This window comes from Ptychodera flava, chromosome 13 (assembly GCF_041260155.1).
Source record: "Ptychodera flava strain L36383 chromosome 13, AS_Pfla_20210202, whole genome shotgun sequence".
NCBI lineage: Eukaryota > Metazoa > Hemichordata > Enteropneusta > Ptychoderidae > Ptychodera > Ptychodera flava.
In genome coordinates, this window is record NC_091940.1 from 32,074,042 (window position 1) to 32,089,658 (window position 15,617).

The following is a 15,617-nucleotide window of genomic DNA, read 5'->3' on the forward strand; positions in this document are numbered from 1 at the left end:
GCTTTTTTTACAACAAATGCACCCTCTCACAATTTAAATACTACAACACACATGACAAGACCTGCTAATTTGCAGATATCCCAGTGAACTACTGGTATGCTTGGCAATAAACACAATGGGCACAATGTGCAAGTTTTGACATGAGCAAAAGGTACAAGTTGTTTAAGAAGCCATACAATTCTAACAGGTGGTAATTATTAGTGGGTGCTAGACTTAATAACTAGGTCCAAGTTGCGCAGTTCAAATATAGCACTGAGCTTAGTTCAAAACTTACTGCCAAGTAAAGGCCAAATAAAAATAATCGTAAGTTTATGGTAACATGTCTCCAAATATTAGGGTAGGTAGGTTTGTAGATTTTTAAAATTTTTGTTGTCGGCTGAGAGCAATAAATATGGTAAAATTAGGAGAATTTACTCAAAATGTTTTGAGTACACCACAATATTTTTTTGAAAATTGAAACAAAATATCTAGGGTGGGCGGGTTTTTCTAGGGTAGGTCGGTTACGAGAAAAACATTTGTTATTCATTCGGCCTAAATAAAACAGTTAATTGAACCAAAAGAGATTTATGAGCAGATTTTATACACAACCATAAAAGTATAAAGCCAAGTGCCTAGAAAACTGGCAGATTATTTTTTGATGAATCCAAATAACCTAATTTGCATATTATAGTTATTGCGTATCTTTTTATGCCATGTCTCACAAATATTTAAATAAACCGTTGCACAAAAGAAAATTATGATGAAAATATTTTACTTTCATTGTACCTGTGCTGCCCCATTCTATGGGATAACTTCACTTTTAACAATTTACATAAAAATGTCAGTTAAATCATGTGTGGTTAAATGAATATCACATGAGATAAAGGATACTGATTAATAATCGGAATTTGATATTTTGTTAGGCGGTGGCATCCGTTGATTAAAACTAAAAACTAACTTAACGCGTTTGTAGTAATCTTCAAGTTGGTGGAGAATGATGGAGACAATATCAATATTGACGGATAATTTGCCCACAGGGAGCTCCAGATCCACACATCAAACACTTCCTAGCCACTCAGTATCATGGGTAAAGTTGAATATATCCTGCCATCCTAGATTGATGGTGATTAAATCTGTTTGCAGGGATGGTTACACCCAGCTATGTCAACATACTTGAGGACATGATAACTGCACAGGGTATTTGACTAACCTAAATCATACCTCCAATTGTTAATCGTCACTTCAGCAGCCCTCCCATTAATACATGCTGTTAATAATTTAAAAGTTTACACAGGAAAAACATTGATAAAATATTAGAAAATAATCACTAAATCGAAACATATAAATATGTAAGATTTCAAGTCAAAAATTAAGAAAAGAGACAAGTTTTTTGCAACTTTGTTTACTTCTACACATACACGTCAAATTGTATTTTTGGCACACAAGAAATTTAGCCATAAAACGATAAAATGGTCCAGCTAGTGAGGATTAATCAATGACAGAACATTATTTTGCTATATAGAATTTATTTGCAGCACAGTAATGACAGATAGCTTTAGGGAACACTTTTTGAACATATATTATCTTTGTATGTGTGCTTTATTTAGCATCATGATGCTCCATCCATGCACCGAAATTATTTATATTTTTAGAGCACATGACTTATTTTTGCAGGCACCAAGAAGAGCTATACACATACAGCTTTCACTGTTACATTTCAAAAACATCAGCCTACCACCTTTTATTAGGTTTATTTGCAGAAATGTCACCATATTGTGGGAAGATACACAGACCCTGACACTGATAGGAGTAAGGGGAAAAATCTTGCATCTACCACATGTACGATTCAGATATGCTTTAAAATGGTTAAATTTTTGTCACAGATTTTAACATCTTTCTGTACAAGATCAATCTTAGTAAGATTTCTATGATAAAATGTTAATTAATAGAAGAGGGAGGTATTAACAGTCAACATTACCATACACAATAAATAATTCTACTGCCCAGTTTTAAGCTTCGGGACAGATCCAACTCACTGATTTCATTGCTTGCATGAAAAAACTGAGCAATGAAAATTAATCAATATGACAACATTGCTTAATTACATGGCATTACATTCAAAATTATGAATGGTAATGTATTACGCATGTGTATTCAGGAAAATTGAAATTTAATCTACAAAATTCATCAAATTACAAGAATGCAGCTTCCAGAATGTCAGTATAGACTATTTAGGTAATACATGCCCTGAAGCATGTGGACACTTTCCACTACAAAATGTTCAACTATTCTCTTCAATATCTGCTATAGAATATAAATCCAAAGTCAGTCACCATGCAGATTTTGGGATATAGAGAAAAAATACTACAAAACAACATAACTGAAGTTTATTGACATTTGAAATTCAAAGTAGCTGCTATCACCATGGTAAGAATGCTGATGGTAAAAAATTCATGTAGCCAGTCATACTGTAGGCTTAAAAATGAGTCCACGGAGGCAGCCAACCAGAAAAGTATTACAAAAATTTGACTGTCTTAAAAACAGTCCCTGGGGTATGTTCTACCTGTAGTACGTACTTCAAAAGTGAAAGACTTAAACTTTTGCTCAATAATTTCCAAAATGAAACTTTAAACCATTCTCTTAATAATAAAAATTGGGAGTCTGGGGTGGGGGTGGGGGGAGGTCAATGTGCAAAGTTTGGAACTAGAAAAACAAATTACACAAAGTTTTGTGATATTTGAAATTCAAAATGGCATCCTTGGCATTCTGTGATAAAAAATTAAAAATTTGGATTTCCTTAAAAAGTAAGATGGTGAAAATTTTTATTTCTCCAAGAGCTTTAAAGTGAGAGTCCAAATATCTGTCCCAGAGGAGTATTCTACCCTAAATTCAAATCACATTTAAACTGAAAACTTGGAAAGTGAAAATTCGCCTTAACATTTTGTATGTCTATGCTTTGCACCATGCCTGCAAGGTTGTAGGCTTTTGCTGTACACATGTCAGGGTTGTCAAGTTGAAATTTAATCTTGTTGTTCACAGCAGCATGTACTACCAACTTCACATTTGTGATATGCTGCTGACCTTAAAGCTCAATTCTTCACTATTTATATATGCAACCTCAGTTCGTAGCTAATGAGACAGTGAAACTCTAAATTCATAACAAAATAAATTTCACATTTTCACTTTACCCACTGTGGGTAAAGTGAAAATTTGAAAATTATTTTGCATTGAAGTTTGAAGGACAAATGTGACTTGAGGCTGAATGTAACACTAGCTAGACTCACTATAGATTTTCAGTGTTGTTGCAATTACGCACAGTACCTATTCAGTGGCTAGTTTCACAAGCTACATAGCATGAATACTCTGTCACGTATTAAACTCATCCCAAGACTATTGAAATCTCTTTTCCTCCTTTGTGAATTGAAATTGAATCCGATAATCTGCCATGATGGAATAATAACGCAGTATCATGAGAAACACTATAATCCGTCACCATCCAATGGTGTACTAGTATTACCTGTCCTGGGTAGTTGTACTGTGTAAATTTATCCTCCACTACACAAAAAGCATATTGATTTTGTCTCAACTTTTTGATCACACAGAGATGCAGTCAAAACCAGTGGGCACTTTGTCAAATGCACTGATTTCTTGGGAATTCTGCTTTTCAACTACACAACTTCCAAGTTTGCTTGACAATACTCCCCTTCCTGTTCTACATACATGGTAGTATGACTACATGGAAGAGGAAGATTGGGGGAATTCCAGGGAACCAAACAAGGCCAACTTCACAATAACAATGCATTAAAGCATTGGTGTATTTTTGACACTGTTTGACTAATATTTCACCAAAATTACTTTTTCACTCTGGAACAAAAATCCAAATCATTCAAATTCGAAATATTCAGCTGAATACAACGTTAGCTGAATAAACATGCACATGGAACAGATTACCATCGCAAAATGTTTTTGAGAATGTTTCAATCATCTACCGATATAATTAGATATTGCCTGTATCTGGTAATTTTCCTTTTTATATCAATGTACACTCTGGTATTAGAAACAGTTTTTTCAATCTTTGTATAAAGTTTTAATTACAACTTTGATAATGAGAAAACCTACTTCCAAGACAAAAATTGTATGCTTGTAATTTGTTTTCATTTTTAAAGCTAGTTTTCAAAATTGATATGTTGAACTTCATAACCACTTCAACTTCATGTCAAATATTGATTAATATTTCAGAGAATTTTGATCAACTTCATGTAAAATATTGATTAATATTTCAGAGAATTTTGATCAACACATGACATGGTCACTTTGAATTTCTTTCTCTCTGTTTTCAGGATAGAAATTTCATGAGCCCTGATGTCAAAAAGAACAGCACTTCATCAGAATCATTCCATGATCATATCAAAGACCGCATGCAAAGTACTGTAAGCAAATATTCACAAAATGGACAAAGAGAGTAATCAGATACTCCGCATGATCTGTGTTCCTGGTTTGCTTTGAGGAACTTGTTCATTTTCAATCATCAAAGAAGTGTCTTTGTCAGTTATGCAAATAAAAGTAGATGGAGATATTCAGGCAGAGTAATGTCAATATCCCGTTCCTGCAGTTTTGTCATCAATGTACATGTAGTGGTGCTGGAAGATTTATTAATATGTGACACATTATCAAACTGTACACTGACCTTAACCATGTCCTAATATTTGTATAGAGGTGTCCTTGCTCAGGTCACAAGATATAACTTATTATGGCTTTGTCAAAATACACAAAATATTTCAGATTTTTTGCAGCAATAATGTGAACATGTACAAACTTATCACATGAATATTTCTTAACTTGAACTTTTGCAGTGTCCTGTCTTACACAGGGACGTGTACATAATACTACATTTTGGTATATTTCGTTTTGAAAGACCAGAAATCCCGATATATTAAACATCTGTGTTTTTCAGGTATATTTGGCAGCTTTGGCTGATATGTCTTGGTGAGATTTTAGTGGCTATATGTATTTTGCAGGTATTTATATATTACCTAAATCTGGGTCAGACTAGTACTACTTTTGTCATTGCAACATATGGTTTTTCTGATCTCATCAGGGGTATAAAGGAAATTTTGCATAATGCACCAGAGTTGTACAGCTTCCTGCCAGTCGAAGTGATATTATGGTGAAAATGTCACAGACAGGATATTAAAACATTTGACAGAATCACTAAAGAGTTTAACAGTTTAATCATTGATGCTAATGCACTCCACTTTGTACAATTTTGAATTACAATCAAGTTTGAGCAGAGGAATTTCGAAACAATTGATACTGAGATTATCACATCATGATTACAGCTCATAGCAACGTATGAATAGAAACAAATTGTGGGCGCAATTATCTATTCAGGTCAGAACTTTGAGCTCCTTGGTAACAAATGATGTTTAATCTTTCTTTGCATTGCTAAATATTTCAGACAAGAAATTGACAATATCAATAGAGCTAATACTACCAATAAAGATCTTATACCGGTATATCATCACAAATCAGTTGGACCGGGATGTCTTCCTAAATAAGAGATGCCCTAAAAATAAACGGCGAGGTCTTTTATAGCAGCATAGCCAACATCTTGCAACACTGAAATAAAGTACGTTTTCAGTATCATCTCCAAGAAATGTTTTTCGGATTCCAACTGTGTGACTACAATGTCCATGAACATGCTCAGCTGGGACAACTCAACTCTGTGCAATTCTGACGAAACATCAAAGTCTAATGCCAAATTAGATTTTAATGAAAAAAACAGCAGGGAGGCATAGGCCATTCAGGATAAGACAAGCTGACTGCGAAAACAGCTTTTTTATGCTTTCTTACCTTCCAGGATTTCAGATTTACCATATGTTCTCAGTCAATGTGTGACAGACATGTCTGCAATTTTGACCCTTGAACAGTTGGGCAATGTCTACTGTATGTGATAAGGATTCAAAATGTAAAATATTTCTTTAAAAAATATGTGATGGTAATTTCCTTCGGCACAATCTTAGATTACTTTTCCACTCACTTCCTATTTTAAATATAATATGTCTTCTGCCATTTTTAATCTAGTAATCACAGTAGTGTGAGATGTCGATAAACACGGAAACACACTTTGTATACACATATGTGGGAATATGTGCAAGACAGAATACCGCTTGTGATAACGAATGCTTTATAGCAGGATTGGTCCATATTAATGTTATTGCAAAAAAATTGATGTCCTAAAATTGCACAATTATTTTATTCTTTAGGCATTATAAATATTATTAAATTTTAACAAAACATTTGTTGTCATATCTCCATACTCCATCTTACATTACCTCCCCATCAAAAGAAGTGACTGGGAGTTATGTTTTGTCAAACTCTGATCCATCAAACTTTGATCCACAGTTTATCTGGATGGAATTTTAAAGAGCACTGTTATCACAGACACACACATGTTTCTTCTTGTTCTACTGGCATTTACCAGATATTGGTAGCTGAAACCGTTCCAAATATTTCCTTCTGTGCTATTAGCAACTCTAAAATTTAAACTTTAATTAAAATCAAAACATGCAATTTTTCTTCTCTTTTGTGAATTTGAGATCTGGACAACCACTATCATAGGAATAAAAGATCAATAATGCAAAATTTTAACAAGCATGTCATTCAACTATGAAGCGTGTAAGTTGTTTTTTTACAATTAACCCATCAACCTCTGAACAAGGAATCTTTATGCCTTGAATGCTAAAATACATTGAACAAAGAGTTTGGGACATGTAATATTCATTGTGCTGATCAAATTCTAACTGCATGTTTCGCTTTCAAACCAGAGAAACAACGGCCAGCCAGTTTCTTTTAAACTTTCAAAGTTCCTGGACCACAACACCTGATGTATCCACCAATACCTAAATTCATCATGATGGTTGTAAATATGGCTAAGACTGTACCTTGATCAGACATGATGTGTTCAAAATATCGCTGAATATTATGTTTGGAAATCCCCATCTGTATAGCACTTGTCAAAAATGCAGCAATGGAGAATTCTTCCTGCTTGTTTTATGTCAACAGTATAGCCTCATGTATCAGACAGTCTGGCAGTTTCAGCTATTACAATACATGTGTTTTTAAATTTAGTGATAATTCTGGGAAAGATTATTCACTGATAGCCTTAACTACGTTGAATTCAACTCTTTCAAATGAATTATCTTCACTTGTAGAAAAATGTCTTGCCTCTTCTACTCTAACTAAGTAAAGAAGACCATCCAATAGAACAATTGTATGTCCCACTCATGCAGTTACATTTGAATATGAAACACCATTAAACCACTTGTATGTCACGTCTTTTTTGGAGGCAAATAAAGTGCTTCCCAGGAATACCTGGTAATACCTGTAATATAATTGGGGTTTTGTAAACATTTGTTTATTCTTTGAAAATAACACTCAAGGCTGAGGAACTTTTCTATAAAAAGTGTGGCCCCATCATTTCAACTTCTTTTAAGTGAGGTCAATTGGAATTTCATTTAAAGTTCCCAATAATCAACAAACTTACTTCGGCTAAAGTTTAACATCAGGTGTAATATAAATATCACAATTATTGTTTATGTAAAATGCAAAAAAGTTACAATTATTGGATTATCACAGCTGTGTATGAGATTCTTGGGCCACGATAGCATGTTGAATGACAACATTTTTCTCTAACAATAGAATTGTTCTCTTGAGTTCAATGTTCAACCTTTGTGACATTTTGTGATTAAAATGTCAAAAGATAGGTATGTGCTCCTTTCTGAGTACATCTATTTCACTTCCGGTGTTTTATAGAATGGTAGAGAGTCCTCAATGTTACAGTGGTTGTAATTCATTCTATCTGCATTTCTTCAGATGCTGAACACACCCAAAGACCAACTCTCACTCATATTACAAATTTCGGCACAGCATGCAAGGTCCATTTTTCAGATTATCTATACAATTTAATTATCTATACACTCCTTGCGTCAACAAGGTCAACATTTCTGCTTGAATGTAACTATTTATCATACAATCGCAATTTTACAACATTTACATCTTTCGTACTTTACGGTACATTGACCCTTTCCTAAATAAAGTTGCTGACTGGGTTTGCTGTGTCACAAATGATATTGGAGTGAATTTATAAAATATATACCACTCAGAATCTAAAACTAAATAAAGTCAATAAAGAATTGATAAGAATCTAAGGTTAAGATTACCCCTCTCATTTAGGATCGATGGTATGGTTCAGTTCACATAATTGATAACACATCACATTGTTGTACCTTAATTCACAATTATTACTATCTGGTTACAAGATCGACATTCAGGTTCCATGTTTCCTTAGAGAGGTAGGGAATGTTCCTTGCCAAATGTTACAGGAAAAAAGTCAGTCATAGATTAACCATCGTAAAAATACAAAATAAATTTGGGAATTCATACCATTGTGACCTTAAAACACTAGTTGGTTAAAAATTACTAATTTACTGGCCTGTCATGAAAGAAATGGATGGTTGGTAAGGTGCCTGAACTGTACCCATGGAGGGCAACCTCCGTGGGTACAGTAAATTGTGTGAGTAAATGTATTTTCAGTCACAACACACTGGCCACCATGGGCATTTCCGAAAAAAGAGATAAATATCCTTTTTCATAATCATAACATATGAGTTCTTCAGCTTTCCTGTTCAAATATCAGAATCAAACGAAGATAATCCAAGTTGACATACATGAAGACAAAGGTCGATTTTTTTATGTTTCATCATATATCAAAAATGGGAAGGTGTGTGTTGTGAAATACTTTCATCATGAGATGAACAGACTTGAATTAATATTTCCGTATTTAGTCTTTATTGATCGGCTGGCAGTTAATAACTGACACAGTGACTCAATTTGCGATCAATATGTTACCTACAATCAGCCGTAAGGTACATGTACACACCCAGGAACTGATTTGTGCTTTGACCAGGCGCGGCGTTTCACCTTGGGAGTTGAATACGTCGATAGCCGTGGGTGGACAACAGAAATGAAACACGCATGGTTCGTGTTGCTTTCAGGGCAATGACGTACACGAAAGCGACAGCTCAGGTAGAAAGCCTGAGCTATTCATAATATGTATGCATTATTACTCACTTGAAGAGATTTTCAGCACCGGCCCGCATTCGCATCTCCTTGTTGATTTGGTAGTTCAGTTTTTGTCGCCTGTTTTGCATTTTGCCGCGTACCGTCTGAGCGAGTGGATCTGAGCCCTAAACAAACAGAAAGAGAGAAAAAGTATTAGTATAGCGGGGCGCTGGTGTACGTGAAGGCAGTCACACCAAACACTTTTGTACAGGGTCCCCTCTCGTTTGTACTGGATACTCTTCAGTCACAACTGAGCACAACACAACAGCGCTGTCAGCAGACTCCTTGCGCGTTGACTAGTGTTGGCATTTATGTTTGTTTGCTTATTTATTTTGGTCAAATTAAGAAACAAAATACAAGACAAAGGTCTTCTCAGTGGCAATATATGCATAGGTACGACGGAAATGTTGAATTTCTTTGCAGTTCCGCTGATAGCCGTTTTGTCATTGAGAATCTGAAAATCAAATAACTGTCCTTTTTTAATAAAACAAAACATGGTTTACACAAAACGGCAGTTCTTACCTTGCGATGAGATTTGCCATTTGCTTCTACGCCGTTCGCAACTACTTCCGTCATCGTCTCATATCAGCAAAACTTAAAACTTACGTAACTAGTCGAGAAACTTCTCAGATGGGTATCGCGTTTGTTGTCCTCCAAGAGCGTCGTCGACGACTACTCCACTTCTGTTGAACTACGTAGCAGGGCTTCACTGGAAAACGCCCTGAGAATAATTTTGTGACGTCACATATCAGGGTCAGTATACCCTCTTTCTAGCAATCATTTCTAGCTCATTGTGTATCTGGTATAGATAAACGACATGGCTGCTTAATTGATTTAATAACATTTTAATCAAGTGAAGGGAATTAACATTGAGCAAACGTTTTGTAATCGAATGTTACGACTTACGTTAAAAAATATACCGAGAAAGAGGATAGTATCTTGCGCCCTCAACGTTGACCTTTCTGGAAAAGACAAAAGGTGGTGGCGGTACGCATTCACACATGTTCTGTTTCCAATTTCACATTTAGGCATGCGGACGTCGTGACACTCCGTATTTTGTCAGTTAATTAATAGTAACCACTGGTCTTTTAAAAAAAATGTCAACCGCTAGAAGGAGGAAAGGCGAAGCTAACACGTCACTTGGCACAGCACCGTCCGTTTGGCAGAGGGCGTTTTCGTCAAAATCGGAATGGAACGACAAAGTGAGTCAGATTGTTGTCTAGTCTGTACTCAACTATAGAGGTATTTCCTCCTTGCCTCCATGACTCAACATACGATTTCATCAATTGCATATGACCTATTCTATAATGCTTAAGTCGTCATAACTAACAACATTCATATATTTGCATGAAATTGTCACACGTGAACTGTTTAAAATACCTTCTATTGATCAAGGAACCCCTAATAGAATTTTTAAGAGGTTTACCAAAACTACTCCGTGTGCACTATGACTAGTATGAGTTCTCTCAGCACTGCATACAGTAGCTCTTTCCAGCTGGTGCACGTGTAGTCGTATCTTCAAAACCTAGATTGCAATCATTTATAAGACAACGTGTCATTCCATATAAATCATAACTGGTCAAAGTATAATTGCTTATCATTCATAATCGAGGGCTATTGTTCTGTGCTGTAAGCATCATATCCCCTGAGCTATGGGAGTGTGGGTAGTGTAAGTACATGGTTATTTGCTCATCGAGGTGGAGCGACTACCTCCATGGTTAGCTATAGTGATTTCACAATCTGTAGCAAGCTGCTAATGGCCAGCCACAAAACAAATCAGGTCATACAACCGCTACAACTATTGTGGCTTGTCTGTGGTGACCATGATAAAACCAACATTCCAAATAATTTACAAGTCACTGGATGTGTTTCCTGAACCAGTGTATGTTTAAGCTTTCTGAATGAAGTGTCCCTACTATCTTTTATGCTGTGTTCAGCGCAGCTAAAAACACGTGCATCTTCATTCATTTATTTATTTGTTTATTTATTTATCGATTGATTGATTTATTTGTTTTAAGACAAGCTCAGATAGTTCAAAAACGTAAACAGGAATTTGTTTATTGAAAAAAACAAACTATGGAATACCATTTAGCAAAATATAAGAAAGCTAGGAGAATCTTTCAAAAACCGAGCAAGATGCATCCTTCTAAAAATTTCAACAGTAAGTGCCACTTTAAACAAAGTTTTCATTCATTCTAGTTGAATGAAGAATCTAAGAATGGTAAGCAGTATGATGATAATAATAAATTAATATATTCTTAAAGAAAGTCCTTGGGATGATTTAATGAAGGGTAACTCTAAACATGTCATGTATGAACTGTACATTAATAAAACATTTGTGTAAACACTCCTGAAAAATGGTTTTCAATTGTTCTAGCAAGATCTATGCAATTGCAAAACTTGCAGATTTTCACTGACTTGACCTGAAAGTGAGTTTCTTGTTGAAGGATGTCACCGTTATCTTGTAGGTACTTGTATGTTTGCGCTGTTTGTGAATGATTGGACCTTATGAACTCTTATATTTTCTTTTCTGTACACTGTAGGATGAGTTTTTAGATGTTGTGTATTGGATGAAACAGATTTTATCAATCCTGGTTGGAGCAATATGGGGCTTCATTCCATTGACTGGTATCATTGGAATAGGACTGTAAGTACCCAGTAATGAAGGTAGTATGCGCCTCAATAGTGAAAGACTTAACTTTTGTCAAATATTCCTCTATAAAACTTTCAACCATTCTCTCTCCAAATAAAGAATGAAAGTCAGGGGTCACTATGCAAAGTTCTGAACAAGGGAAACAACTTACCTAAGGGGCCGTCGATAATAAAAGCTGACGTACGACAAACATAATTCTTTCGGTTGGGGATGGGGAGGGGGTAAAAGCTCATTTCGTTTTGTGTGCGTCAAAATAGCATAAGGATTTTTGTCTATTGTTTTCGAAGTGCAACTTTGCAGTGAGAACGCAATACTACCTTTGCATTCATCGAGAACAGAATTACCACAAAATATGGAGGCAGAAAAGACAACGAAAAGACATAAATGTGAAATAAAGCTTGTGTGCTTTTTCAATGTGAAAAATGTACATGAAACATTTTCCTACATGCGAAATACATTAAAATGTTCTGTGTCTTTTGAGAACACAATACTACCTTCGCGTTCATCGAGAACAGAATTACCACAAAATATGGAGGCAGAAAAGACAACGAAAAGACATAAATGTGAAATAAAGCTTGTGTGCTTTTTCAATGTGAAAAATGTACATGAAACATTTTCCTACATGCGAAATACATTAAAATGTTCTGTGTCTTTTGAGAACGCAATGCTACCTTCGCGTTCATCGAGAACAGAATTACCACAAAATATGGAGACAGAAAAGGCAACGAAAAGACATAAATGTGAAATAAAGCTTGTATGCTTTTTCAATGTGAAAAATGTACATGAAACATTTTCCTACATGCAAAATACATTAAAATGTTCTGTGTCTTAAAAAGTGAAACGTGTAAAGTGAAAGTTTATTAATTAATGTGCACTTCAGGTATTTTTTCATGGGCGTGCAGATTGGAGAGGTGCATGTGGGTTTGTCAGAAACGGCAGCATAATACCAAATTGATTTTGCATAAGAATTTTCATTTTGAGGGGGGAGGGAGGGGGTTTCAAGTAAAAGGAAGGAATTACGTTTCCTGTGCGTCAGCTTTTATTATCAACGGCCCCTAACATTTTCTGATATCTAAAATTGCAAACTCCAAGGGAAAAAATAAAACTAAAATTTTCAAAAAACTAAATCTGTTAACATTTTTCCTATTCCGCAAACTTAATGAGCCCTTACAAGTGGTAGATTGGAAAAAGAATTGTAAAAGTTTGAAACTCTGAATATCATGTTTTCTGACACTTGATTTAATTGACATTACTTTCTGAACCGTTACCACTGGTTTTACAACATCTGTAGAAACTTGAATCCTCAACCTTTAACACACTGTGATACCACCCCCTCTTTTGAATGACAAAACTATACACCACTTCTTATTTCTTTACCCAGATTTGGGGCAGTGAATACTGTTGTCACATATATCTACACAATGACATTTCAAAAAATAGATGAAGATGAGTACGGAGGAATTTGGGAAATCATCAAAGAAGGCTTCATGTCGTCATTTGCCATGTTCTTGGTGAGTATCAGACAGTGTCTGCCAAACTTAAGTGCAAATATTTACTCAACACGTGCTTGTTCTATGGACAGACATTTCATGCACAAACACTGAACAAGCTGGCATGACATATTACACAAAGACCTGTCCTTATTATTCGTTGGAATTTCAAACAAAGTCACTTTGTGCAAGGTATTCAACAAAATTTAAAAATATGTTCTTGGATTTACTATTTATATGATATATACTGACAGGTACATGTATGTATAGCAGATTCAGTAATTAAAACAAAGTCCCATACCTCTTGTGTAAGCCATAGTAAACAATGAAATGCAAATCTCTATATACAATAGCATAATTTCTGAAGTCTGTCATGGTATTTTGTTTAATTTGATATTACATATACACTTTTATCAAAGAAACTTGATGTTTTTCTCCATGTAGGTCTGTCCTATGTACTTTTTATGAGGTCTATCATTAAGGGGCCATGGATAATTAAAGCATGCGCATGGTCAACGCAACTGAGTGTATTTGGGCTCAAAACCACTCCCCCCATCCCCCTGAAAGTTTGGAAATGCAAAAATCCAACCCAGTCCTATTTTGTATCATACCTACAATTGGTAATTACGTCGCTATATGAACATATAGTGTATTCAATTTGGTTCAAAGCCACAATAGACAGCATCCAGTCACCTGGCAGAGAAGTAAAAGACACAACTGCTTGGCCAAATCACTCATGCAAACGCTCCCACCACCCGTGGCATACTCCCTCAATAAATCAATCTTTGTTCAGCCCCAACTCGACAATGACGCAATTAAATGAAGTGAAACAGTGTATCCAAAATGATTGTTATTTTGCACCGTGCACTGAACCATCTGTTTATCAAAAGAACGGCATAGCACTGATGCCGTACTGGCCTGGTACATGCCCAACAATACAGCAATATTTTGCGATACAGTAAAACGTGGAGTGAGATGTTGCAATATAAAAACTTGTAGTGCGATTTTTGCACACAGTAATTTAAATACAGCCACACCCCCTACCCCCTAAAAGCGGAAGTTGCTTTTTTCCATGTGCGTGTATTAATTAATCATGGACCCTACGCAAACAATGAAAAATAAATCATTACCATTTATTCTGTATCTTGTCTCTTCAGATCACAAACTTTCAGTTTTGTACGAATCTGAAGTGAATGTATTCTTGCTGATGTATTAAAATCTAAATTTAAAAGAGTTCCAGAATTTTTATCCTGTACTTTTACAATATTTGAAATTGTACCTTTTAATGATATGTCATTTTGTCGTCATATGTTCAAGGGTTGTAGTGACATAATAAGCAAGATATGATTTTGACCACCCACAATACAATAAATTATGCCATATAAAGCAGGTAGAGGAAAGCACACATACATTTCTTGTCGAAGCATCTGCAAATACATTTTGTATATCTCATATTATTTGATTGTTCGGCTCTTTCTTTCTCTCTAGGTGGCATGGATCTTTGTTTACTCTGCATTGCACTTTGATTGACCTTTGACCTCATCTGACAAGTCAACAGACAGCCGTGCACCAACTCATCTCATCAACAGTGTCAAAATGGAAATGCACTGATAGCTTATCTGTACTTGAAACCCGTCTTTTGCTTCTTTATGGGTCGAGCAAAAACGTTCATGAATATTTGCAGAAGCTTCCAGATCAGAGCAGATGTGCACACCATGGCTATATATACTTGTCAGATGTATCGTTATTACCATACGTCTTTAGAACTGAATAATGTGAATGTTACCGTACTTGTATGTCATCTTTCTTGTCTGTATTAAAATTGCCAAATGTAATAGTTAACTGCCATACATGATTTTGATACGTTCATTATACTTGTCATCATCGTAGACAGCTTTTTTTCACTCAGATCTAGAGGGTTGTTTGACTGCTAGAGGGCGCTGTTCAATACCAGCAAATTCTTATGCACATTGTTGCGAATGTCAGCTAGCACGGTTCAATGCACGTGCCCTTAAAATCCAATTACCCCTTAGCATAGAAACCAAATGTCCAGTACTCAACATTTTGTGGCCATTATGACAATCATACACATGCTGTTTGTGTTTAGGCCTAAGTATTCATTCCCCATTCATATGAGAGCCTGATACAATGTGTGAGCAAAGTACACCTCTGTGAAGAAAAAATATGATAAACTTGCATTTATTACAATTCATTTCTAAAGAGATCCTGGACATTTTGGCAGAATTTCCTTTAATATTTTCTTATTATTTGTGGCGAGGGAAAAAATGAGAAAATGCATGTAGAGTTAATCGTCTTCTTCAATATTGGCATTTTAGCAACATTTCCCTAGAAAGGTAATTAAAACAGCGTGA

At 35.3% G+C, this 15,617-nt stretch overlaps 2 protein-coding genes across 2 annotated transcripts in view; one reads left to right on the forward strand and one right to left on the reverse strand.

Moving 5' to 3' along the window:
• LOC139148187 (rhophilin-2-like) overlaps window positions 1-9,831 on the reverse strand; it is a 32,214-nt gene extending 22,383 nt beyond the window's left edge. Inside the window, 2 exon segments of the mRNA XM_070719498.1 lie at window positions 9,112-9,227; window positions 9,625-9,831. Coding sequence (XP_070575599.1) covers window positions 9,112-9,227; window positions 9,625-9,678 — 170 coding nt within the window. The 5' untranslated portion in view covers window positions 9,679-9,831.
• Window positions 9,832-10,051: 220 nt separating this feature from the next.
• On the forward strand, window positions 10,052-15,093 carry LOC139148186 (GEL complex subunit OPTI-like). Its single transcript, XM_070719497.1, has 4 exons — window positions 10,052-10,304; window positions 11,646-11,749; window positions 13,137-13,266; window positions 14,734-15,093. The coding sequence occupies exons 1-4, from the start codon at window positions 10,200-10,202 to the stop codon at window positions 14,773-14,775; spliced, it is 381 nt and encodes a 126-aa protein (XP_070575598.1). The 5' UTR covers window positions 10,052-10,199; the 3' UTR covers window positions 14,776-15,093.
• Window positions 15,094-15,617: the final 524 nt, after the last annotated feature.